Consider the following 27,624-nt stretch of genomic DNA (forward strand, 5'->3'; position numbering starts at 1 on the left):
ACTTAACTCATTATAGGACAGAAAAGCCAGGATTAACCCTAAAGGTACCTTAATAAGGGAAAATTCAGCTTCACAGTAAAGGCCTCTGCTCTGAAACGGTGAGTGAAGGTGAAATGAGAGAAGTTGGTGATGCAGTGTGCACATCACATTTGGGTTCTTGGTACTTACTGAGTGTTAGGCACTGTCTGCAGAGAATCCCGACAGTAAAGATCTAACATTTCTGTGCAAGTTATATCTAACTTTAAAAATCAAGTTAGAAGAGCAATGGAGTTGAATCTTCTATCCAGGTTAAAAGGATATCTGCAGGTCCTCACCATAAAGCCATGAGAAAAACTAAAGACTTCTGCCAACGCCACTCCATCACTCATTGCCCTTTATATTTATACTCAGGTTTACTTTTTGTTTACTCTTTTAGTAAAAATAAAGCTTTAATATTATACTACTTATTTTCTCCAACAAAAACCTAAATGTCTTTAAAAGAAAAAAAAAAAAACAGCAAAGAAAAAAAAATACAAAAACAAAACCTCCACAAATGATTTTCACAAATCGTGTGTGTGTATATGTGTGTGTGTGTGTGTGTTAAAAGTAAATGGCTTCATTACGGCAGACATTCTCTCTTCTTTCATTTAATTACTAGAGAAAAGGTTAGTGCCACAATACAATTTACCAAATGTGATTTCTTGTTGGCTATTAACTGTGTGTGTGTGTATGAGTGTGTTTGTGGTGATGAAGGGGGGAGGGGGTCTACTTGTGCTCACTGGGAACATACATTTGCATGCCATAGTAATTTTCTTTGGTCAGATTAACTCAAAGTAAATACTGCATAGTAGTCTCATAGTAAATACTGCAAATATCAAAGTTTGAAAGTTCGACCGGTAGACATGGAGTCGGACGTTCAGTGCAGACAGGGCAGATACGTTTAGAACCTTGCTGATCAGAAACAGAACAAACACAAAGAAAACCTCGATGTGCAAGGTATGCCATGTGCAGAAGTTCTGTAAAACATACAGCAGCTCCAAACCGATGGGTGGGACCTGATTAAAAAAATAATCTAATACATTACAGACTTTGTAATTAATTAACCTCAGTTAATTACACTTTGATTGCAAAATTAAATTTACCCTCAAAAGCTATTTTTTTCATTTAAATGGATTTTAAGCAATTACTAAAACAAATAGTAATAAAATATATTAATTTAATAAACCCAAACTCCATTAATGTCTGGATAAACACATTTAACTTTGAAACAGTAAAAAAAAATATCCCTGGCCTAAACAGACCAAAAGTTAAAGTCTCATTTTCAAATACTTTAAGGAACAGCTGCAGCGCCAGTTGCTCTGTAATCAAGAGTCCATATCCATATTCTTCATTAACAGACATTAATATCTGACAGTAAACCAGGATGAGACGGGACAGGGGAGGAGGAGGGGGGTAAACAGAGAGGGGGCTTCACAGCTGCTGCTAACTGAGAAGAAAGAGACAACTACACATTCTTTTATTGTTACTCACCAAGAGTCCATGATAAGACCAGAAAAAGACGCTAGACTTGTTGATGCTTGTTTTGTCTTTAAATAAATTCACTTTAAGGTCTGAAACATATCGCACATATTGGGCTAAGTTAGTGGCAGAAGTAGTGTTTAAAATCTGTTAAAAAGTCACTGAGTTATTGTGATATTAATCATTGGTAAGCTTTTGCCTCTGTTGACAAATACAGTAAGGGGGCATCACCCAGCCCAAGATGCCAGCCTTGTTGACGCACCAGTCCATTGGACAATAGCATCTACGTCTACATCTCTATGGTCTCTGTCCATCTTTTTACAAGCAAACTATGGTTATCACTCAAACTTTGCCGTGTGCACCAGTGTAATCACTGATCCAGGAAATTGTGCAGTGACAAACGTTTACAAAGTAAGCTGTGATTAAACTGTGACTAGATTGATTTTTTTTTTAAATATAAAGGCATATTTTATTAATATAGCATCTACAGATACAGAATGGTGATTTATGATAATATACTGCCAATAATCCAATACATATCACATTTTGTAGACTGATGGGGGACTTCAAGGCAGGCGAACAGGCAGAAGTTTGAACCGAAGTCTTTATTTATTTTCAACACAAATGTCTACATTGGTTGGAAAACTAAGGAGATTATTGATAAAGCAAACATAAATCAAGTCAGGAACAAAAATTACAAAACAAGTAGTCATAGTGGACTATGACAAGTATCGGGCACTGAACAGGGAAAACCAAGGAGCCCATAAATTGGGAACTTCCAGGGGTCATAACAAAAGTCAGCTTCTAGTTATGACTGCTGTGGGATGTCCCATGACGCACTGGGTTCCTCGCTACTCTCTTTCAGGAAGAAGAACTCCCTGGCTTTAAGTTATGCTGCTGTGCTACCCCGTCTTTCTTTCCTCTCCTCTCCACATCACCCCGTCCATTGATGAACCTAATTCTGGTCCTGATGGAGAGTTTCCTTCCTGATAAAAGGGAGTTTTTCGTCTACATGGTCTCCTCATGCAGCTCAGGATGGAAGGTTGAATGAAGAGAAGTTTCTACGTTAAGTATAAACCAGATGGAAGATTAATTGTTTCTGCTTCATTAGAAAATGTAAAAAGACAGTGTCTATATTTTCTGCCATGGTCTGTTGGATTTTTGTCATGGTTTGTTCCTGTTATCTGCAACTCCTGTGAAATGATGGTTGTTTTGCTTCCCTTGTTCATCTATTTTTCCCATTGTACCTGCCGTTGCCCCTAGATGTCCTCAGTTACCTTTATCTGCTCACCACCTGTTTGTTGTTGCTCATCACCCACCTGAATCCATTCACCTTATCACCCATCACATTTTTCATTATAATCATTATAATTCCCATCTGGGGATTAATAATGCTTTTTTCATCTAATTTCTATTTCACTATGTTACATGGTTTTCATTGCTCATTGTTAGATCCTGGTTGTCACAATCATTATCATGGTCTTCCTTGTGCTCCTCTGTCCATCTCTTGTGCTTTCCCTTGAGAATAGACTTAACAGCGACTTTGGCATTACCTTTTTTTTTAACTCTTTATGGCAGCACATTCAGCTTGTGGCATCTGACCTTGAATTAACCTTGTTCAGTCTTTAGTTTCCTTAAAACAAATCATGACTATATTTTTGTGGTTAGGGAGAAAACTACAGTGGCCCACAAGTGCAAATGCACTGCAAATACAGAGGAATGCTGCAAAATAAAAGCAACTTCAAGAAGAAAATACTGCATATTCACAATGGAAGAGCTTTGATGTTGTACTAATATTGTACAAGATTAAGGCAAAATCTAAAAACAAAAAAAAAAACAAAAAAAAAAAACAACAAAGTAAAAGTACCTTGTTGTAGTCAGACTTCCCATCAGCTCTTCGGCTATTCTCACCATTCCCTGTTTCTCAGGTGAAAACTCACTGCTGCCTCTAGAGCAGTGGTTCCCTAACGGTGAGTCAAGTGCAGGTGTGCCCTGTGATACTGTAACAACAATTCATTGCAATTATTTTTATAATAATAGAAAAATAATGTTTTTTAATCTACCATATCACTGCCTAGCTAGCATTTAATTAATAATACAGGGGCAAACTACAAATAAAATTGCAAAAGAAAAATAAATCTTAAAGAGAACTACTTATTTGGCTGATCAGGTATATGCGCTGGTGGGAATTTAATGAATGTGACACATTCATCCTGAAAGCAAAACGAGAGAGAAAAAAAGAGCGCGTTCTTGTACGGAGCAAACCATCAACCATCTGTGCCGAATCAGAGACGGGTGCCAACATTTTATTTGGCATTAGTAAATAATGATTACAGATATTTTACATGATACAAGTGATTACACGTGTTCTTAAGGGGCTTATAGGCACAGAAGGTGTGCCTTGAGATTTTTACTTGCCACCTGGTGTGCCTTGAGCACAAAAGGTTTGGCAACCACTGCTCTAGAGGCCTGGACCAATATTCACAGTTTTCTCCTTGCAGTTGTTTTGGTTTTTGAAGCATTCCTCTGTTTTTGCAGCACTTTTCTGATTGCATCGCATTTCTGTTCTTACAACTTTTCTTTTGTTGCATTACGTTTCTGTATTTGTAGCACTCCTCTGAACTTGTAGCTTTACCTGCTAGTATATCTGTTGATATATGCAGTGTATTTTCATGTACGAAGTGAGTTTGCACCTGTCAGCCACCTTAGAAAACCCTTGTATCACTCAGAAGATTAAAGGTTGACATCTCTGTGAAAAGTCAATATTTATTCCAGAGAAAATTAGTCATCTTTCCTAATCAATCTTCAGAAATGAGATTAGGGTCATTCTGATAGTTTCTACAGGTGAGGAAGAATGTTTATTAGAAGAAGAGAGATTTTGATGTCTATCAATCTAAATCTAATTTAACCCTGTTTTGGGCAAATAATCATTGCATGTACAAAATGCCTCTGCTTGCCAGTTAATAAAGTCACATTGAGTTGAGTTTGCCACACCATTTATCAAAGATCAGGCTGCATCGCAGCTACTTCACTGATGTGAAAGCACCCTTAGGTCTGCTTGACTCGCTCCGATTGGGGACTCAGCTCAGTTGTAGGGGGTGTGTCTATTCAGACTAAGATTGCATTCACGCTGCACTTGGGTCAAACGCGCCAAACCATTACAATAATATATCCCCATTCCCACCAAAGGTGGCACTGCACTGGTCTCTATAGCAAAAGAGAGGACAAGACTTGCGTGAACAAGATTGCAAGTTAACATTGAGCACAAGACTATTGCTGTTTTGGTTTTTTATCTATGTTAGTATACTGCAGAAATACACTGCAACAATGGCTGCAGTGTGGACAACTGAGGCAGAGGACTCTTAACACGAGTGAACCGAGTCCGCTTCTTTGGTCCAAATCAGAATTAATTTGGCGCATTCACAGTTCTCCAAACAAAGTGGACTTTCAGAGCAAACAGACTAAGATTCAAATTAAAAAGGCTGATGTGAATGTAACCTTGATCTCAACTTGCTTGTATTTCATTGAAGTGACCAGCTGCAACTCTCCCTCTCTTCATGGGGGTATTTGAACACATGGCTCATCATCTTGTATCTAAGACTATTTTGTCCTCGAGTTAGCTAAATTATTTGCATCTGAGTCCATTTTAACCAGTCGGCTAGGCGTCCTCACACAGGAACGTTGCTGGTGTTAATCTCAGCTGTTTTCTTTTTTTTTTGTCTTGTCCAGCATTTAGGCAAGTAGAATGATGGTCTGGATGCTGTGTTCTGCTGAGCAAATTTTCTTTGCCAAGGGAAGCTTTATAGATATAATGATCCCCTTGACTTTCTGAATTTTTATTTTATTTCTCTATTTATTTTGTATTATTGTTAGAATTGTAGAGTTTGTACTGCTGGACCGGAGAGGACAGACGAAAGAAAGAAAGTGAAAGAAGAAAAAGCACCTCATAAGAAAAGTGAAAGAGAGAAAGGGAGAGAAAAAAAACCCCACAAACAAAAAGAAAAAACAACCTACAGATGTATACATATACACACATACATACACACACATATATATACACACACATACACACACATATATATACACATACATATACACACATATGTATACATATATATATATATATATATATATATATATATATATATATATATATATATATATACATATATATATATATATACACACACACCTCTATGCACACACACACACATACATACGTACAAACATATATATGCACTCGCCAGTATTAACACATATACATACACATACAAGCCAACTTTAGATCATAGTAACTAAACTATGAATCTAAAAAGTTAAATATAAATGAGAAACAAACAGAAATGAGAAAACTAGCTGCTGTTAGGGAATAAAACTGTGTGACGACTCAGTGACTGTGTCACATGCAGAACATGCAGAGTGGAACGTGTTCCGGAAAAGGTGATCATGCCAGTGTGACCCCTCCCACACAAAGGCAAGAGGCACGCCAGAAATACCCCCGAGACCCGGGCCATCGGCAGCCACCCCCAGGCGCAGACCCCAACCGCCCCACCCCGGAGTCAGCCATGCACCGACCCAGGAGGCGGCAGAGGGGGGGTCCCGGTCAGAGTCCCCTCGCAGTCAGGGGGAAGAGGCCCCAGCAGGCCCGGACCAGCGAGGACCGGCCCCGCCGGGCACCGGCCACCCAGGGCAGACAGAGCGCGGGCCCCACGGCCCCAAGAACCCAGTAGCAACCTGGTTATTTCATATTTAAAGATAAATTAGAGTGCAGAGTTTTGCATGCAGCAGGGTCCATATATCTAAATGCCACATATTGTATACATTTTAATACTTTCTCACCTCTTCAATTGGCTGTTGATTAAAGCTATCAGCCTTACATCACCAAGAATGCAGAAACGATAACTTCCCACTTCATATTTTTCCACATAAACCATGCCCACCTCAAATGTCTGAGCAATCACACAATACTTCCTGGAGTCCCATGGGAAGAAACTTCAGCATGGCTGATGTGTTGAGAACAAGCCACAAGATGTCTGTGAATTAAAATATAATTTTGTTCTCATGGCCTGTGGGACACATTAAAAGTTGTTGCTTCTCAGATTATGTAACAGGTTTAAGTGAGTATGGACAATGTATGGGAAACAAAATGGTCGGATGCATGTTCTGCTACTTTTATTACCAAGCTCACATACCGTTACATCATATCATATCACACCTCATATCTACACCTTTCTAGAAAGAACAAAGAATATATTTAAAAATATATCCAAAACTACTTGCAGTTATTTGAGAAGAAGCTAAATGCTAAATATATGATTAAAGGGGTGCTATTATGGAATTTCGAATTTTCTGAGCTTTCTACAGTGTTACAGTGTTGAATCCTCATCAGACATGTGAACGGCGCTGTTTTTTTTATCACCTAAACGCATGTTTGAGTTTGAGTTTGAGTTCCATCACGCTCACCGTTCGGTTTCCATGGCGACAAAAAACAGGGCGTTTTAGAGAGTTTTTTTTCTACTTGGAAATCCCTGTGACGTCCCGGGGATAAAGTTCGGTGATTGGTTACCTTCTACTGGTTAACAAGGGCATGTACAAATACATCAGGCAGGTGGAAAACGTTGGATAAAGTTATTTCGAACGATGGCTGATGAGTTTACCAAAGAGAGACATCCTGCTGCATTCGTTGCTGTGGGTTGCTGTTTTCCACTTCGTTTTCAGGGTCTGATTCAGGTTCCAACATGTAGGGCTGTATGCTATGTGTTGACATTGTATTTTATTTTTTTTTTTTTATTGAGTTCATATGAGCCTAATCCTTCTGTTTATGAGATGTTACAATGACGGTGAAAGCAGGTGCGGTGCGCGCTCCCGATGTAGTGCAGTGGCGGGGGCTTAATGCTGAAGAGTCTCAATCCACTTGTTTTGCCCACAGGCTGATCTGACAGCCTATGGAGAGGGTTGGTCTGAAGTAAATAAAGCAATTTGTGACAATAACTCGATCAATCCCAGCCCTTCTGGGCTCAGAAATAAAAATAAATTAGCCTGAAATGCACATAATAGTTCCACTTTAAGGATGTGCCAAAAATCCAAATATCATCAGGGGTTGGTTGGATATTTTTGTTACTGTAAGAGGATTGAAAAGGGTGCATGGAAATTTTTTTAAAAGGACGTAAAGGTGCATTATATTTAGTAAAAACTACCTATAGATACAGAATTAATGTGAGTTTAGTTTAAGGAACGTACAGTAAAGGATTGTCCTGTGAGATTGTCTTACCAACAAAGTCCCGTAAGTCTTTCTGAATGTCACTTAGAGGTTGATGAAAAGTTACAAAAAGAAAGTATTATTTTCTAATGTATTTCAATATCTATCTTATGGTAAAGCAATGATCTGTGAAAAAAAAATGAATTCTTTATTTAAATTTCCTTTTCACAAACTGATCCCAATCGTTCCTGCTGTGTAAATCTTACATTAAGAAAAAAAGATCACATTTTTTGTGCTGTGTTCCCTCAGCCTACTTCTCCTCTGCTGTTGGTTTGTCAGGGTCTTTATCAACTAATTGTTAATCACTGACCTGCAATAAGCCGTTAATTGAGACTCTGTGAATTAAAGATAATAGTCATTAGAATGAGAAGAGAGCTCACCCATCACACTGAGACAGGAGACGTCACAGTTCCCCTGATGAATGATGGCTCTCAGTGTCAAGATCATGACACCACAAAGCATTTAAAAGGAAACGGATGAAGGTGGCAGGACATTTTTCTGAGAGTAAATTATTGTTCTGTGACAGAAAGCAACAGAATAAGATAAATAAAAGCCACATTAGTAAATCGGAAATATATTAAATGATCTGCATTTACTGCAAGACTTTCCTTGTTGTGTTAACTATTAAAACTGTTGTACAAACTACATTCACGTTTGCATGCATTTTAGTAATGTTTTGTTTATATATGGAGTATATCTCATTTTATTTTTCATTCATTCACTTCATTTTTCATTCAGCAATGTAAATTATTTAAGCAGTAATGCATCAATAACAAAAGTCTGAATGTATTTTGGGAATGTGATGAATATGTTGTGCTTGCATTGCTGAACTGCTGCATGGTTTTTTTTTCACACCAATTACCAAATCCCAGATTTAAAAAAAAAAAAAAAACGTGAATGCCACAACTTTCATTAAAAGTTAGTAAGAAGGACTTAGGAGCACATTTGTAAGTAAGAGCCTTGGGGTTTTCAGACCTAGATTTGTTAACTTTAGCCATATTGCCATGTTTTTATTTTAGAAAGGAGCCTCTGCCAGTCCTGCGAGCCAAACAGTTCAGTCTTTTCCTAAACGGACTCTCATAAACATTTAATGTTTAGCATGCTAACTGAGGGCTGTGAGTTACAGAAACTGAACAAAACAGGACATTAAAATCAAAATGTGATTCAATTATTAAAACTGTCCTTGTCAAAGGGGTTTGAGTTAGTTTCATGAATAATATTAATTTTCTAAATGATGGTATATAAATCCAAAGCTGCACTGTTGGCAGCTAATTTACATTAATGGTCCAGGTTGACCTCAGGTGGCTTCTCATAGTTGAACATGACTATTTCATCCTGTTTACTCTCAGGACCTGTGAGCAACATTGATATTGCATAAAAGCTTTTCAATAAAATGGGTGACAATAAATATATGACACCAGTAAGCTTTACAGTTGAAGTCAGTTTACCTTGATTAAGGCCAGATCTTATGAAATGACTCAAACATTTATGTACAATAAATAGAAATAAATCATGCAACATCTAAAAGACACAAATTTTATATAAGTTCTCCTCATATCCTAAATTGTTAGGTGTGATTGCAGTGATTCAGGCAGTCTACTTGCACTCACACACACACACACACACACACACACACACACACATATATATATATATATATATATATATATATATATATATATATATATATATGAAACTCATTTTAGCCACCTGTATATGCGATCTCATTCTTTCAGTCACGACCCACAGCTCATGATCATAGGTGAGGGTAGGAGTATAGACCGACTGGTAAAGCGAAAGCCTTGCCGTCTGGCTCAGCTCCTTCTTTACTACAACAGACCGGTGCAGTGTCTGCATTACTGCAGACGCCCCACCGATCCGCCTGTTGATGTCACGCTTCAACCTTCCCTCACTCATGAACAAGACCCTGAGATATTTAAACTTCTCCACTTGGGGCAGGACCTGACTCCCGACTCGGAGAAGACAATTTACCCTATTCCAGCAGAGAACCATCAGACCATCAGACGTCAGACATCTCAGATTTGGACGCGTTGATTCTCATCCCAGCCACTTCACACTCGGCTGCAAATTGCTCAAGCGAGAGCTGAGATCATGGCCAGATGAATCCAACTGGACCACATCAAAAAGTAGAGACCCAATCCTGATCTTACCAAACTGGATTCCCTCAACACCTCAGCTGTGCCTAAAAATTCTGTCCATAAATGTTATGAGCAAAATCTGTGATAAAGGGCAGCCTTGGTAGAGTCCAACCCTCTCTGGAAACAAATCTGACTTACTGCCGCCAATGCCGACCAAGCTCTGACACCTGTCGTACAGGGACCAGACAGCTCGTAACAAGGGGGTCCAGTACCCCATACTCCAGGAGTATCCCCCACAGGAGTCCCCTGGGAACATGGTCAAATACGTTCTCTGAGTCCACAAAACACATGTAGACTAGTAGGAAATTAGTAGTAGTAGCAAATTCCCATGCCCTTTCCAGGACATCAAAGAGGGTATAGAGCTGATCCACTGTTCCACGACCAGAACGAAAACCACGCTGCTCCTCCTCAACCCAAGATTCAACTACATGACGAATCTTCCTCTCCATGACCGCTGAATAGACTTTTCCGGGGAGGCTGAGGAGTGTGATCCCCCTGTAGTTGGAGGACACCCTCTGGTCCCCCTTCTTGAAAAGGGGGACAACCACCCCTATCTGCCAGTCCAGAGGCACTGTCCCCGATATGCATGCAATGCTGCAGAGGCGTGTCAGCCAGGACAGCCCCACAGAATCTAATGTTTTAAGAAACTCCGGGTGGATCTCATCCACTTCTGGGGCCTTGCACCAAGGAACTTTTTAACAACCTCAACGACTTAAGCCCCTGAGATAGAAGAGTCCACCCCCGAGTCCCCCAGCTCTACTTCTTCATCAAAAGACAAGTTAGTAGAAGTGAGCAGCTTTTCAAAGTATTTCTTCCACCGACTCACAAAGTCCTGAGTTGAGGTCAGCGGCTCCCCATCTCCACTGTTCACAGTGTTGATGGAACACTGCTTCTGATAAACTAGATTTGCCTCTAAGCTGTCCAGAAGTCATTTTCCATAGCCTCATCAAACTCCTCCCTGCCCGAGTTTTTGCCCTGGCAACAAGCGAAGCATCCTGCTTAGCTTCTCAATCCCTTTCAGCTGCCAAAAAGACCTGATACAACTTCTTCAGCTTGATGGCATCCCTCACTGTAGGTGTCCACCAACGAGTTCTGGGATTATCGCCACGACAGGTATCAATGACCTTACTGGTCATCCTCTTCTTCCATAATTGTATTAAATGACATCACAACACTGCTTCCTCTGGATCCACTCCCACCAGTTCCTCCTGGGGGAAGGATTTCCCCTTGTGATTGCTCCCTGTGTGTCTGAGCTTTCACAGCTCATCAACTCCTTCCTATCCTCATCTTCCCAGGCTGCATATAATCCCATTACATACATAATTGTTTTGTCCCCTAATCCGTCCCTCTTCTCTACCTTGTGCTATTTCCAAATTTGTTTGTCCCGCACTCTTTCTCTGCTTCACCTGCTTTACGCCACTGAATTTTATTGGATTACTAAGTCGACTGCACTCAGTTGTTGTAGTCTTCCCTCATATCTTTCCCTCAGCCAGGAGAATTGCAGACTGACAACATCCACAGCTCAGCCACCATGCACTCCTCAACTTGCGCTGTTTGATTTAGCTTTGCATTCTTCTGTTCAGGGACACAATCTGCTCAGTTCTTCTGGACCACACATCTGAACTTGATGTTTACCACTCTATTATGAACTTTATGGCTGTGTTTTTGCAGCCTGTATATCCCTTTCCTCTTCTCTGTAGGGATTTCTCTTTGCCAGCCTCCCTGCTGATGTTTTTTCTGCTTTACTTTCTTGCTCCTCCTGCAGTGTCTATTGGGACAACCAACTGTCACTTTCCACATCTCCCCCTATCAGTTCCAAACCAGTCCCAGTCCCAAATCAATTGATTTTGAACTATTTAGGCAAAGCAACCACCATTTAATCCCTCCATGACTTAGTTGTTCATGCAAACTGGACTTGCATCTTTGGCAGCATTTCATGCCTTTGTGGAACAGTATTTGCTCCTTTTCTACCGTCCTTCCTTCTCTCAAACACCAATTCTAACCTCCCCAACCATGCTCTCTTCCATTCATTCATCTTCCCACCTCTTCTGTTTGCCCCCTCTTGTTGTCCCCTTCCTGCCATCTTCTGTTCGTCCCTCTTTCCAATCTCTATTAATTTCTCCCTCCCACACTCTTCTTGGTTATTTACCTTCTGTCTGTTCTATTTTATTTTCCTTTCCATCCTTTCCTCTTCTCTCCTTCTTCTATTCGTTCCACTTTCTCACCCTCTTCTGTTTGTTCTTCCTCCTCATCTTCTTGTTACTTTTTCGTTCCCTCCTATTGCTCTTCTGTTCATCACTCAGTTGCTCCCTCTTCCATTCATCTTTCCATTTTTTATTTGTTCTCCTTCCCCCCTTCAACTTTTCATCCCTCCTCCATCCCCTGTTCATTGTTCATCAATTCATTCCTCTTTCATCTAATTTTTGTTACACATAACGTATTTCAAAGGAAAAAATTTTGTCTATTTAATCTACATACATATCTAGTTTCATTGGTTTAAAAGAAAAATTCCACCTTATTTGACTGTATGTGGTCATAATGATGAGATACTGTGGTAACCGCAGCAGCGATATTTAATGCACATTGATCAGACCATCACTCCCACAGCATGTCATCCTCGCTACCATTCAATACATTTGATATGCAAACCTTTTAAATCCACTGATAATGCTCTCTGGTGTTACCCTACTTCATCCCATACCTGGAGGATCCATTCACAAACCTGATGTATAGCTGACTTTTGAATTTTTCCATAGGGTCTGAGTGGATGGTCACAAGACAGGAGCCACTCAGTGTGCCTCTTGTGCAGATTGTCCTCGAAATACTTGTTAACCACCACATCCAACACCTGTCGCTGGCTTTTTATCTCCTTTTGTTGCATTCATCGATTTAACAAGAGTCAGATTTTTACGGAAGTCATTCTTAAGGAGCATGTTTGTCTTTTTTCTAAAAGCTCTTGCCTTTTCTCACACACTACTTTCACCCAGTCTAACACAAGTTCACTCTCCATCCAGCCCTTTTCCTGGGCACATACAGCAATGCCAGCTGGAATTCTGTCTTTTTGCACTGTTTTACATTTTAAAATTACATATGGGGGCAACATTGTGTTGTCTGACAGGAACGGCAACATGATGGTGAACCAACTTGCTTCATTTCCAGTTGACTTCACAATGACTAACTTCTCACATTTTTTGTGTATAACAGTAACAGGGGTAGGCATGGTACAAAAAAAAAAATACAGAGGTTGTTTGGTGATGTCAGTCTGATCAAGCTAATATACCTCTGAAAAGACTACAGGTTCTCTCCAAAGTCTGAGCGCCGATGTTGGGCAAGGCTGAAATGGCAGGGCCGCTACAGTGCGCCATCCTTATGCACCAACCAATGCTGGCTTTAAACTCATGGTGGGAACATTTAACTCCTTGGCAATACCCAAGGGATTCAGTTGGAAGATAGCGCTGATAATGTTATCTTTGTTACTTTTCTCAATGACAAAGTCAAATATCCTACTGCCAATCTTTTGAAAGCCGCAACTTTCAGGACCATGATAAGCTTTTCACTTACATTTTTCAGATGTTTGTTTGGATGAGCCATCTGCGGATGCTCCACTCTGTAGGTCTTGGCTGCCTGACAGTTGTTTGACACCTCTGCTACATTGACCATTATCTTAAAATTGAAGCAGTGCGTTTTATCTTAACTCTGCCTCAGTTGTCCCACTTTTGATCCACTTTACTCTGGAAAATCACAACGCCTCTCCATAGTTCATCTCGCATCACTGCTTTTCTGCTGTGATTGACAGATTACCTCAGCCACCATCCTGTCTTTAAAAAAAAAAAAATAAATAAATAAATAAATAAAAATTGTGCCCTCTACTGTTGCAGTCATGTAGCAACTTTAGACAACTATGTGTCAATGGTTCCAACCCAGTTTAAAAAAATCCTTTTTTACATTATTGTTATTATTATTATTATTATTTATTGATGATAATAATAATAATAATAATAATAATAATAATAATAATAATAATAATAATAATAATAATAATAATATTTGGGACAATACAGTATATGATCAATGATACCATGGAAAAGTGATATTTCTAATGACAACTGGTGTGCATTATTTTTGTATGTACGCACACGTAGTTTGACGAGTTAAATCACTGTAATATCACTTTGTTACGGCGTCGCCATAGCAACGTAGTAATCAACTGGTTCAGATCAGCTGGCTTTTGAAAGGTGAATGAGAGAAATGCTCTATAGCTTTACAACCATTTTTTTAGCATAAAGAGTACCTCCTCGTTGTTTAATCCTTACTTACAGCCATAAAATGTAAGTTAAAAAGCAAGCATTTTCTAAGATGTGATGAACAAATATTTGTGTGAAAAGATTAATGAAGAACTCATTGGGAAGCATTTTGTAGAACCTAGATATGTTACGTGTAAACACAACATGTAGAACAGCTGTGAAGACAACTTTATCAGTGACACAAGACGGAACTCTTAATACCAGAAACTGCATCTGCAGAAATCTATCAGCATCTAATTCAGACTCCACAGACCTGCAGCTGGCCAGAAATCATCAACCAGAGGTTAGTGCTCTGAAACAGGAAGTACTGAGAGGACATGATGTTAAATTTCATAGTTTACAATCAGCACTCTCAACATTCACTTTACTGAATCTGTGTGTGAAGAGGGTGTTTATGTACACTACTATTGGGTTAAGGATTTACCAGTACAAGTCAAGGGCTTCACACTAACTCACAATATTGCACAGAAATACAGCCCCCCCTTCCTTCTTCAAGTAATTACTGTCCATTTAGATGATTACCTATAATTATTTGTAAGCTGTCAGGATTTGACAAAAACTGCTTCTGAGGCATGAAGAGGAGGATGGGGGAATAGGGAGATGGAGCAAGGTGGAACTGAAGAAATAGATGGACGGGGGGAAAAGGTGGTAGGACAAGAGGTGACAGGAGGACGACAAAAGAGCATGTGATTAAAGAAGAGAGGATGTGGGGGAGGAGTAAAGGGATATAGAGAAGTAGAGAAGGAGGAGCTGAGGACAGGGAGCAGAGTGTTGACAAGTGTTTCTGTCAGCTGGGGTCAAGCGGTGGCTGTTTCTGCTTTCAAGAGCTATACATCAGAGAACGTCAGTGAATTAATCTCCCCCTCATTTGCAGAGATGAAACAGACCCCTGACAGCAACAGTAATTGCAGGGCCACTGATCTGCTCTCTGCTGACAGCGATGCTGTTTTCTCTGCAAGTCATGTGACAATCAGGTGGTAATTTTTAGAAATGGACTTGTGTCAGGTCGCCTTCTACTTCTTTCTTGTTTCTACATGAACACATCATTTTGTTGTTGTCTGGATGTCTAAATTACATCTTAATATGTTAAAGTCCTAAACAAACTCCATTATTCAAATAATTCTGAGATGATAATAACAAGCAACAAGGAATAAATGTTAGAAAGACTGCTCCTGAATACCATATTTTGAAGAACAGTGCACCCCTAGTGAACAGTTGTTGTAACTGCATAACTTTGCTCAGTCAGATGCACTTAAGTAAAGTCCATCCATTCATTTTCTTAACCGCTTGTTCCAATATAGGTTCTCTGGGAAGCTGGAGCCTATCCCAGCAAACACTGGGTGAGAGGCAGGACACATCACCAGACCATCACAGACTTAAGTAATTTGCAGTGTGAAAATAAACCAAACCTGTGGCAAATTGGGCTAAATTTTTTGGAATTCTCCGCCCAATCAACCCAAGTCTGCTAGACTTGGGTTGATTGGCAAGTCAATGGTGTGAATGGCATGGTGTGAATCCAAACATAAAGAGTCTGGAGAACAGAAAAAGTCAACTTTGTCAGTAGTGAGTCTGCAAACCCATCTTAAAAACTGCCATACAGTTTTGCATCTACTGTTTATCCTCAGCCAGCAGTGTAAAAGAGGAGTTTATGTTGCTGCTCGGGTCCCTGGACAACTGGGGAGCTGAAGTTAACAAGATTATCATTTTCTTCAGCAGGTGTGTTTCTGGGCGGAGAAATGTTACGACCCAAGCTAAGCTAGTAAAAAGGAGGGGTAACATTAAGACTGAACTAATTAGGGTCAAGTAATTTATTGACAAGTGAAACCCAAAAGACCAGGCGAGGCAATGCTACATGGCTGTCTGGCAACAGCCAAAAATAAGTCATAATATCCACTCATTGTCGACTGTGTCAAAGGACAAACACTCAGTTTTACTCAAGCAAATCTGGTCTATCAGCTCTGATGCTAATTCTGATGCTACACATGTATAGCCAAATAAATTTCCATCATGGTGATATGCTGCTTTATGTGCTTTCTAAACTGACTTCAGGAAGTTTATGGCAGTGAATTTTTCTGTGGGTTCGCTGACTGTGGATTGAAATACAAATCTTGCTGCACCGTACATTCTTGCTGTCACTGTTTGGTCTTATAAAGAAATGACTAGTTTGTGGACGCACAAGAACCCGGTTCCTTCTGGTCTCATGAGGTCTCTGAGTGTCAAAGCAAATGGACAGAAAGATGCAACATTGAAGCTGGAGCTTTCTGCAGCTATGCTGTGACAAAGCACAGAAAAGCTTGCTGCTACACCACTTTGCTGCCTGTCCTGTTTCAGCAGCAGCGTTCAGAAGCTTTATGCGAGTCCTGCTCTCTCAGTCAGTCTGCTGTGTCTTTGAATAATGCCTCTAACCTGTTGCCAGTTAACCGGATTAGTTGTTCAATATTTTTTACCAATTACTTTTCCAGCCTTTTGTTGATGATGTAAACAGTATAAAGTTTTTTTTTTGTTTTTTTTTGTTTTTTTTACTTTATGTCATTTATTTTGTCTGTTTGTGGTGTTTTCCTGTGAACTCTGCTCTCAGCCCTCAGTACGGCAGACTCCGCTTAGTGTGACAGCTGTTGTATGAAAGCATACATGCATATCACTGCATTACAGCTCCTGATGAGTGGATAGCTGAAAGCAGAGACGAATAGTCGTATGCAGAGAATAATAGAGGAAGGAAGGGAAGAGAAGGAGGGGGTGGGTAGGGGGAGGGATGAAGAGGTATCATCCTGATACAGGCATGAATTTAAAGACATTAATAAGCCTGAGAGAGCGCAGGACACGAGTTTAATGTTTGGGTCAGGATCACTTGATAGCATTAAATTAGCCTCCATCACTCCTTTCTTATTCATGGGGAAAGACAGACGACTGAGAAAGGAGACATCTGAATAAGCGCTGACATGACCTGGCAGAAATATGAGCATGCTCATAACTGCCAATTAAATGAATGCTTTTAAGATTGTTGCTCTGAATTAAATTAACCACAGAGTAGATTTCTGCCGTATGCAGATGATGTATAAACTAACTGGATAAGGCATTCTACCTAAAGATGGACAAAACGCAAGGCAAGCTTATTTGTGTGGCACATATCTACAAAACAACTCAAAATGTTTTATGCTTTATGTGATGCAATAAAAAAAAACGTGAAATAAAAATCAAAGTGAAAGAGGCACATTTAAAAAAAGTGAATTAGAAATAAAAGAATTAAAACAAACTATAAAGAATGAAAAAACATGAAAAAAAGGCAAGCAAAAATAGAGCATTTAACCATCCCTTAGTGATGCAGTCGTAGGCTTTGGGTGCTGGGGGGATGTACAGTGATGTACTGAGCTTTTGCTTCTATATTCTGTTCTTTATCTTTTATGTGTAAATACTTTATTTCTCTTATTGTCTCTCAGCAGGTAGCACTACCTAGAAGTTGTGGTGCTGGTTGAGCCTTCTTTCCTGTACTTTCTTACTTCCAACTGGTCTAGGTAAATGGCCTTTTTTTTTTTTATTTCCACTGTTTCCCACCATCCCCTGCAACCCAGGAAAGATCAAAGTTACTCATTCCGGTCCTACGAGAGCCCATGGACGCCTGCTCCAGCTGACTCGAATTGTGGGTCATTGTGCAGAACTTCATATGCTGTTTGATCCATTTAATTAGATTCAAATGTCTTGAAGCAGGAATACATGGAAAACCTCAGTTCATGGCTCTTGCAGGGCCAGAATAATTAACCTTGGGAGAGAGGATTGAATGGAGGACTAGATTTGATGCAATCTCTTGGTTTTCCACTATGCTCTTTTATGAACTGGCCATAGATATTATGGACATAGATATTTGGGCTTATTTGGATTTGTTTTAATTGGACCACACTGAATTGGCTTTAATTATGTACTGCTGGCTTGTGCATGCTAAAGATGGGGGATTAGATCGAAGTCAAGATTTGATGCAATCAGTTGGATTTCCTTAACTAGACTATTTATTATGAATTGGCTTGAATTTATGTGTCTGTAAAGCACCCTGAGATTATACTGTTGTAAAGTGGTGTTACACAAATAAAGATTAATCAAATTGATTTAATTATGACTGTATGGCACCCTGCGCTGACTTTTTTGGGAATTGGCAGTGTGCAAATGAACTTTGAATTGGATAAACCAGATATAGACAGAAGAATACAAAGAGTGAGTTACATGCGACTCAACAGCATCATCATCATTAATACTGTCATCACCATCAGTTTATATAGACAAAGGAATGCATCAAGGTCTATATCTTAATCAAAAGATCTTGCAAATAAACTATATTCCCAAAACTCCAGCTTGGATGAGACTTCAGGTCTTTTGACAGTTTGCTGCAGACTTCAGGAGTAGAAAAGCTAAATGTTCACTTCCAACTTCCTGGATGAGTAGCACATTTGTTTCAGATTATCTTAGTCTTGTGTCATGTCATCATCAGATCGGCTCTCTATAGACAAGAACCAGTCAGTGTTTTTAGATATTTCAAATGATTCATTTGACATGTATACCAGTAATGTTGTACACTTTTCAGCCTTGGCGACATCTAGCAGACCAGAGGACAGAATCAGCAGGTGCTTGTCAATGCCTTTTCAGAAAAGGAGATTTAAGTATTGAGACCAACTTTTTATTATGGCGTTGAAGAACATAATATGCATTAAGCAAAGTTTAATTCAATTAATTGTGGCAACAGATATAACCTACATAATGGCACATGAAAGGTTCGGAAGCTTGCCTCAATCCAGATGTTTTGCAGGCTGCCTAACCCAACATGCAAGCTTTAGGAAAGCTTGGCCAGCCAATCTTGAACCAAATCACCGACAGGCAAGTCCAAACATTAGCACACGACCCACAATAATTATACAAATATATGTAGAATGAAATTTGGTAGATTTTATACAAGAACTTTAACAATGTGCGAAATCCTCTGTAGTGCACACAACATACTATAAGATCAGAAGAAAGAGCTCTTCATTTGGCTTTTGTTGTCATGGAGTGTGTTGTCTCTAAATGTGTGAAGGTTTGAAGAATCCTGTAATGTGTGTCTGCTTTAGAAACAGAAGTTTAAAAGTATTTTAAAGCTTTAAGATTTACTTTTAACAAGTAGTTGTTTCCGTCCACAGTTGTCCACAGTTTTGACCTAAATCCGTCAGGTGTGGCTGTGAGCTTTTCTGTGTGTTCGCTGACTGTGGGTACATTCTGCTGGTGTTTGGTCTGTCAAAGAAGTGACAAGTTTGTGACCGCACAAGAACCCGGTTCATTCGGGTCCCATGAGCTCCTTTAGTGTCAAAGCAAATGGAAGACTGGAGAGATGCAACACTGCAGCTGGAGCTTTCCGCAGCTATGCGGCTATTCAAATATGAATCTAACCCACTTACTAATTCAGCTCGTCAGTCGGTAAACAAATACGATTTTTAAACTAATTAGATGTTTTCACACATCTAAACCAATACATTAAGTGAAACGGAACAACAGCATATTAACGGCAACTTGTGATGATAGTTGGAGTTACTTTTCGATGTTCATGAGTGATGGGTTGAACACCTACTCAAACCCCCCAATCCCAACCCCTTTGTGGGGAGAGGATGCAGCTTTCCCTGGCGCTTGTTCTGGGATTTAAGAGGCAGACAGGGTGTGGGGAGGGTGGGGTTATTAATGATAGTATCTCCTACCGAGGGGGGTGTGGCTTTTCCCTTCTTGAGGTCACAAAGGGAAATATGTCAGACTCACCTGTTTGAGCACACATTTACAGTCAGGATATGAGGACACACATGACCGTTTAGAAAACTTTTTTCAAGTGATTTCCCATGATATGGACCTTTAAGGTTATTTTATATTTATATCATATATTCATTTGAGTGGGTTGGCAGTGGTTTGGGTGGTAGAGCCTGTTGTCCTGCGACCTGAAGGTCAGCTACTCGAGTCCTGCTCCCCTAGCCCCGAAGTGGACACAAGCGTTTTCTGAAGACCAGTCCGTAATGAATAGGAAAGAAGGGCATCAAACGATGTAATACAACCATGTAAAGGGCTTCCGTACTGGGCTCGATAGTTGGAAGTCGATGATTTGCTGCGGCGACCCCTTCAAAGAAAAACATTCAAAAGAAAAACATCATACATTTGTTTTCAAGTACATAAGAAATAAATTAAGTCTTAAGTCTCTTCAGATGTGGCTGGATGTTCATCCTTTCCGTCCCCTATTTGGGAAATTGGTGTTTTGCTGCTCTAAGAGCAGGGTTAAGAAGCCCACAGTGGTTCACATTTGTTGCCAGTCTGGCAGACTTGAACTTGAGTCCACCTGTCCCACACCCACATATGCAACCACTCAGCCAGAAACGGCTACACACAAGCATGTGCACTGCTTCCCCAGTTGGACTTTTCACATGTGTGAATTTTGGGAAGACGCGGTTCTCAGACTTGCTTGATTAAAGTCAGCAGTAATTATTCGGTGTCATCTGTGGCGTTATGTAGATAGCAGAAAGCTGTGCTAATATTAGCATCAGGTGGAGTGTAAGCTGCAGTGATAAGCTGTTACATCTCTTGGCAGGTCAAATGTCAGTGGAGGCAACTTGTCAAGTGAGCAGTGGTTGTGTGTAAGCTCCAGTCAACCAGTGGATGCAGTAAAATTTGGTTAAAATTGTCTGTTTCTCCAAAATGTTTGTTATTTTAAAGCAACATTGACCAAACACCTTGTGTATACATGTACATATGCACTTTGTATTGACTGCTGGGGTTTTTTATTGACACATATCCTTAACCTGCACATGTGAATGTTTGACCCTGAATCTAAAAACAAGTCTGAACTCTAAAAATCAGTTTTTGTACATTAATTGTCCCAAGTTTCACAGGACATTGGTGTGCACCCAGATTTCTGCTCCCTTTACACAGGAAAAATAAGATGCTGCCCCCCCCCCCCCCCCCCCCTCTGAGGAAAAACTCAGCTCTCACCATTCAAACCATCCCTCCTCTCCCTTCCCTCGTCTCCCGGCCTCCCTCCCTCCCTCCCACTGCAGGCTCTCAGCCCTCCCACTCGTTTCCCTCTCTCCTCCTCCTCCTCTCACCTCCTCCTCCTCCTCAGAGGACCAGCTCCGTCTCTCTGCACTTGTCTCTTCAGTCAAGGAGAAACTAATTGGAGGAAAGAATAAACGAAAGGAGCAGTTGGAAAGCTGAGTAAACCAAAACTTTACTTTCCCACAATGCCTCAGAAAGGTAAGCGCGAGCTTTTTACCGCCACTTTTCCTCCGCCTTTTGTCATCCGTCGCTCCACAATCCCCGGAACCGGGCCGCAAAGTTCCGATTAGTTTGATAAATGTGGATAAAATGAACAGCAGTTGATTACCATGGAAACCTTGTATCGGAAAAGGTAAGGAGAAAAAAGTTTCCATAAAAGAAGAGAAAGGATGTGAAACATGATTGGATTCAATTTAGTTCCTTTTTGTAAATAACTTTTAACAGTTTTTTTTTTTCCAAATGTGGAACTTTTCATTTATTATCTGATCAATTTAACACTGTCTATACCCGGACTAGCTGAAGAACTGAACCGAGTTCTGCTGGAAGCATCGGTCCGGACATCACAGGCCGAACCGCCGGACTGGGTTCGGGTTTACCTTTTGTAACCTGCCACAAACAATCATAACGTCAGCGATTAAAGAGAGAGAGAGAGAGAGTAAAATATCCATGCTGTCTTGGCTCTCAGAGGGAAGGATTGAGTTGGTGTCCGACAGCTGAGACAGAGGAGACGATGATGAAGATGAATCTTGACAGACTTCCTCTTCCTCGCCGTGATTCAAACACCGCAACTTTCCTAGAAAGCTGCTGATTAATTTGAATTTTGGAGACATCAATTATGAATCTTTTCAGCTTTTTTTCATTCAAGACGATGGGCTGCTGATTTATTTCCATCTGGAAATCTTCTTTTTTTGTTAAACATCTTTTAAATGGCGGATAAAACCAAACGAGTTTACCATTAAACCTGAACTTCACACTTAGTAAAGATAAACCCACGCGCACACACAGGATAAACGTGGATTAATTATAACACAATAAAAGAGAAACAAGAGTTTAGTATATTCCGCTAAAGTGTTTACCAGCCAAAGGAAAAAAAATCAATCAGCCTTTAAGGCTTTATGCTTATTTAATCCGTTTCCAGAGTCTAAGCAGGTTTTTCATCATAAAAACATAATAATAATGTGTGAAAGTGTTTACCCGACTCTGTTCGGTTTATTAATAGGTAGTCTTCACGTCTGTGAATAATGAATAGCAGGAGGCCTTTCTTCATCAGGCCGAGTCTTCATTCCTGAGGAGCTCGCGCTGCGCCTGCAGCCGGTGGCGCCGTTTACCGGAGTTCAGCTGCAGACAAAACTTCTGCGGCCCAGTCCTCTTCAGTAAATTACAAAATCCTCGTTTTATCATTAAATACGGAGGATCTGACCTAAATCTGTCAAGATTTTTTGGGAAACTTTTGTTTTTCTTCCCGCAAGTTAAACACGACGGCAATTCTGTTTATTTGCTTTTTAAATAAATTGATTTCAGTTTAGTTTTAGGTGAAGGTCAGAATATATACTTTCATTTTTGTAAAAAAAAAAAAAAAAAAAAAAAGAAAGAAAGAAATGTTGCAATGCAGACATGGTATTAAATCCACCTTTCTATTATCGTTTGAGGACGGTGGGTGGTTTTAGTCTTTTAACAGCCAGTTTTGGTCAAAACGTGGCTGACCAGAAGCTGAAGCTCTCAAACTTCATCATTTCCACAGCTGAAAGTGTGAGACGAGTCTGTTCAGTATCAGTTTTCCATAAAATCTGTGAAACAAGGGGAATTCTGATTGTCTGAAACGGTAAAAAAAAATAAATAAATAAAAAAATGAAAACTTGTTGTCATAAATAGTTTGTTGTGACAGTTTATCCCCACCTGAGAAACATCTTTTCAAGCTGATTTGTCTACAATATATATATAAAAAAGGCTAAACTAAACACAACAATCTTTATAACTTATTTAAAGCTGATAGTAAATACACGGCTTATTCAATGTAAAATATCTCTGTAAATAAATAAGAGGCTGACTTTTTTCAGAAGTCTGTTCAAAGCTCCTGTTTTTATTGGAAGATTAAATAATCTTTTTGTCTTGACATATTTTATCAGAAGAAACTGTTAATTAGAACCTCCTTTCAACGGTGTCATATTTATTTAATGTTTAACTTACAGACACCTTTTTTAAAAATTATTATTATCATTATTATTAATATTATTATTATTACTATTATTGAGGATGAGTGTAGAAGCGGTTTCAGGGGCGCTCCTCTCCAGCCTGTGGCCGGCAGCAGCGCTCTCCTGTCGGCTCTTTTCTCCTCGTATCAGCGGTTCTTTTATGTCTCTGGCTCTAGTCAAATTGGACTCCCCGCAGCGGTTTTGTGTGGCGGCTTTTTTAACGAGCCGCTGCTAACGAGGCGACTGCACACAAAGCCCGACGGGTATTTGCGGAGCTGATCTGCGGCTCTGCGCCTCTTTGTCCTCTTTCACAGGGAGAAAAGTGCAGAGCTCCAGCGGGAACAAGGTGCCGGAGCCGGCCTGTGTGCGGGGTTTGTTCCTGTGTGGAGCTCCGTGCGTTTCATTATGAGACTTGTTAATGACATCAGCTTCAGATAAAAAGCTGCTTTGAAGCTTTTCTGCAGCGGGATGAATACCATGAATCCAGGAAAACTGGTCCCGTCTGCTTCCATCTTCATTCACTTACTCAACATTTTGGAGATTTTAGAAACATCAGAAACTACCTGGAACTGAAGAGGCAGAAAAAAGGACACAGATGATCAGTACATTTGCCAAATTTACAATCTAAACAGGAGAACTAAATCATAGAAATATTAAAAAACAAACAAAAAAAAAACATTGACCAAACAAACAACAAAAAAACATACATTTTTTGTCGATCCATTTCCCACCCATGTTATCCTGGTGGACCAGGACCCTGGACAGACATCTTTTGAAAAGTCACGTTTTTGTTCATTTTTAACTTTTTATCTCCATGTCATGTCTATGACAAGCCCACATCGTGTTGAAAACCATTATAATCCTCAATAAACAGAAACACTCATTTAATATCTCCCACAATCATTGCAGTTTTCCACCTTTCCTTCAGAAATCTGAACCTGGTTCTGTGACAGGAATTTGTCTTAACAGAAACCCTTTACAAAACTGACGTTTTATTTTATTACTCATGAAAATATATAATAATAATAATAATAACATTATTATTATTATTATTATTATTATTATTATTATTATTATTATTATTATTATTGTGAACATGGTTGTGATATTTAGCTGAAATGCTGTAGTTCATCCTGCAGAACAGAGTTCCTCCCCGCAGCGCTGCAGCTGCTGACTTTGGTTTGAACAACTTTTACTTTCAGTGTTTCCTGAATGAAACAGACAGTTGGTTTTCATGACCTGACAAACTAAAACCTCCACAGTTACACACTAATGCTGCTCTGATTGTGTCCACAATCCAAGTCTCTGTTCCTTGTGGATCAATTGCAGTTCAGGAGCTTCTTCTTCTATATGAAAACAGAAAGGTTTTCTTCCCTATGAACAAATGGAAGTGAAACACAGACCAGTTAGTTTGTCTTTCTCTGCATGTTGTTCCCTGCAGGTGTGTGTTTTTTGTGTGCTGGACGCTGTAAAACTAAAGCTGGGAAGTAATATTTATGTGTTTCTACAGATTACAGAAGTCAGCCCAGCTGGGAGAGCGGCGTGGCCTCCATCATGCAGAACAGTGAGTCTCTCCTCATATTTATTCTTTTATTATTGGTTCTGGTTCTATTTCTGCTGCTCAACAAGTAAGATCAACAAAACACACAACGTTAGAAAATACTGGTCATATCATAAAGCGGTTCTTAGTTTAACAGAGATCAGTCTGTGTATACTCCTGTGACAGGTGTGTGTCATTGTTGGCAGAAAGGGGCATTAAATGTGAAAGCTGTGCTTATTTTGGATCAAAATTCCTTCCAGAAGCTTTGTTATCTCATCCTATTTCACTAAATGTTGCCACCATAAACATATCTTTCTTCTATGATACATCTGTAGTCATGTTTAAATTATTTCAGCCACACCTACTCTCAGTAAAGGTGTGTGTGTGTTCCTTTTCTCACTGTGCCCTAGCTCTTTTCTGGTCTCTGACATGAATCTGTCCCACAATGCACTGCTGCATCTGTCCCGTCTCACCTGATGCTCCTCGACGACGCAGCTTTTTGTCTTCCGTCAGTTTCCTGTCAGGCTGCGGTTTAGCGCCACAGCCCATTTAATCAGCTGTAATTCCACATTAGAGCCGAGCCGGTGAAGGTGACCACCAATATTCATTTGTCGGGTCATCAGAAGATGAAGCTGCGGTTCCATTAGTGCATCGGTCACGCTACAGCATCCTCTCCCGATCTGTCACCATATGAACAAATGAGTGAACCACAAAAAACAACTGTTGAAAATAATTATAATCTTCTGTTGTTTGTGGTTAGAAGTTAACGCAGGCTTTCCCTTCCAGCTCTGCAGCAGACCGAACGTCCGCTTTGCCTTCATATCATGGAAAGATGCTGCGCTGGTTGTCAGAAATCAACAACAGCTTTCCGGATCTGATCATTTATGTGAGGAAGTTCCTGTTTATACAGACAACATGGAAAACAATAGTTCCACTTTTAACAGGTGAAAATCAGAAATAAATATGTGAAGGTTTATTGTGAGTTCTGAACAATCTTTCATGGTCCATGAGCAAAAACTGCGGTCTGTTACTACTGTAACCACAGCAACGGATTACTGCTCATCCCAGCAGGTGGAACCAACCTTTCCTTAATGGTTTCCCCAAAAACTATACTTAAATTCCAACCAGAGTGAAAGGTATCTCTGCAGAGGTTCTGGTTTTGTGGATGTTCTCCTTAGATCTGTCTAGGTTCTGTCAAGTGTCTGTGTGGTACTGTACTGATGTGTTGGTTGTGTCTGTCTTTACCTCAGTGGCGCTTCTGTGTGGGTCTGTGTGGTACTTTAGTGGGTCTGTGTGGTTCTTTAGTGGGTCTGTGTGGTACTTTAGTGGGTCTGTGTGGTTCTTTAGTGGGTCTGTGTGGTTCTTTAGTGGGTCTGTGTGGTACTTTAGTGTGTCTGTGTGGTTCTTTAGTGGGTCTGTGTGGTACTGTAGTAGGTCTGTGTGGTTCTTTAGTGGGTCTGTGTGGTACTTTAGTGGGTCTGTGTGGTTCTTTAGTGGGTCTGTGTGGTACTTTAGTAGGTCTGTGTGGTACTTTAGTGGGTCTGTGTGGTACTTTAGTAGGTCTGTGTGGTACTTTAGTAGGTCTGTGTGGTTCTTTAGTAGGTCTGTGTGGTTCTTTAGTGGGTCTGTGTGGTTCTTTAGTGGGTCTGTGTGGTACTTTAGTGGGTCTGTGTGGTACTTTAGTGGGTCTGTGTGGTACTGTAGTAGGTCTGTGTGGTACTTTAGTGGGTCTGTGTGGTACTGTAGTGGGTCTGTGTGGTTCTTTAGTGGGTCTGTGTGGTACTTTAGTAGGTCTGTGTGGTTCTTTAGTAGGTCTGTGTGGTACTTTAGTGGGTCTGTGTGGTACTTTAGTGGGTCTGTGTGGTACTTTAGTGGGTCTGTGTGGTACTGTAGTAGGTCTGTGTGGTACTTTAGTGGGTCTGTGTGGTTCTTTAGTGGGTCTGTGTGGTACTTTAGTGGGTCTGTGTGGTACTGTAGTAGGTCTGTGTGGTACTTTAGTGGGTCTGTGTGGTACTTTAGTAGGTCTGTGTGGTACTTTAGTAGGTCTGTGTGGTTCTTTAGTAGGTCTGTGTGGTTCTTTAGTGGGTCTGTGTGGTTCTTTAGTGGGTCTGTGTGGTACTTTAGTGGGTCTGTGTGGTACTGTAGTAGGTCTGTGTGGTACTTTAGTGGGTCTGTGTGGTACTGTAGTGGGTCTGTGTGGTTCTTTAGTGGGTCTGTGTGGTACTTTAGTAGGTCTGTGTGGTTCTTTAGTAGGTCTGTGTGGTTCTTTAGTGGGTCTGTGTGGTTCTTTAGTGGGTCTGTGTGGTACTTTAGTGGGTCTGTGTGGTACTTTAGTGGGTCTGTGTGGTACTTTAGTGGGTCTGTGTGGTTCTTTAGTGGGTCTGTGTGGTACTTTAGTGGGTCTGTGTGGTTCTTTAGTGGGTCTGTGTGGTTCTTTAGTGGGTCTGTGTGGTACTTTAGTGGGTCTGTGTGGTTCTTTAGTGTGTCTGTGTGGTACTTTAGTGTGTCTGTGTGGTTCTTTAGTGGGTCTGTGTGGTACTTTAGTGGGTCTGTGTGGTACTTTAGTGGGTCTGTGTGGTACTTTAGTAGGTCTGTGTGGTACTTTAGTGGGTCTGTGTGGTTCTTTAGT

The 27,624-nt window shown here is 40.2% G+C and overlaps 1 protein-coding gene across 1 annotated transcript in view; it reads left to right on the plus strand.

Annotated features, from left to right (window-relative positions):
* The window catches only part of LOC306768095 (paired box protein Pax-6-like), a gene marked incomplete at both ends in the record, with an annotated part of 53,829 nt that overhangs the window by 5,142 nt on the left and 21,063 nt on the right, over positions 1 to 27,624 (plus strand). Inside the window, 2 exons of the mRNA XM_079256328.1 lie at positions 23,770 to 23,826; positions 24,966 to 25,019. Coding sequence (XP_079112454.1) covers positions 23,770 to 23,826; positions 24,966 to 25,019 — 111 coding nt within the window. The remainder of the gene's footprint in view (positions 1 to 23,769; positions 23,827 to 24,965; positions 25,020 to 27,624) is intronic.

Source organism: Telmatherina bonti (genome assembly GCF_933228915.1).
Source record: "Telmatherina bonti genome assembly, chromosome: 2".
Taxonomy (NCBI): domain Eukaryota; kingdom Metazoa; phylum Chordata; class Actinopteri; order Atheriniformes; family Telmatherinidae; genus Telmatherina; species Telmatherina bonti.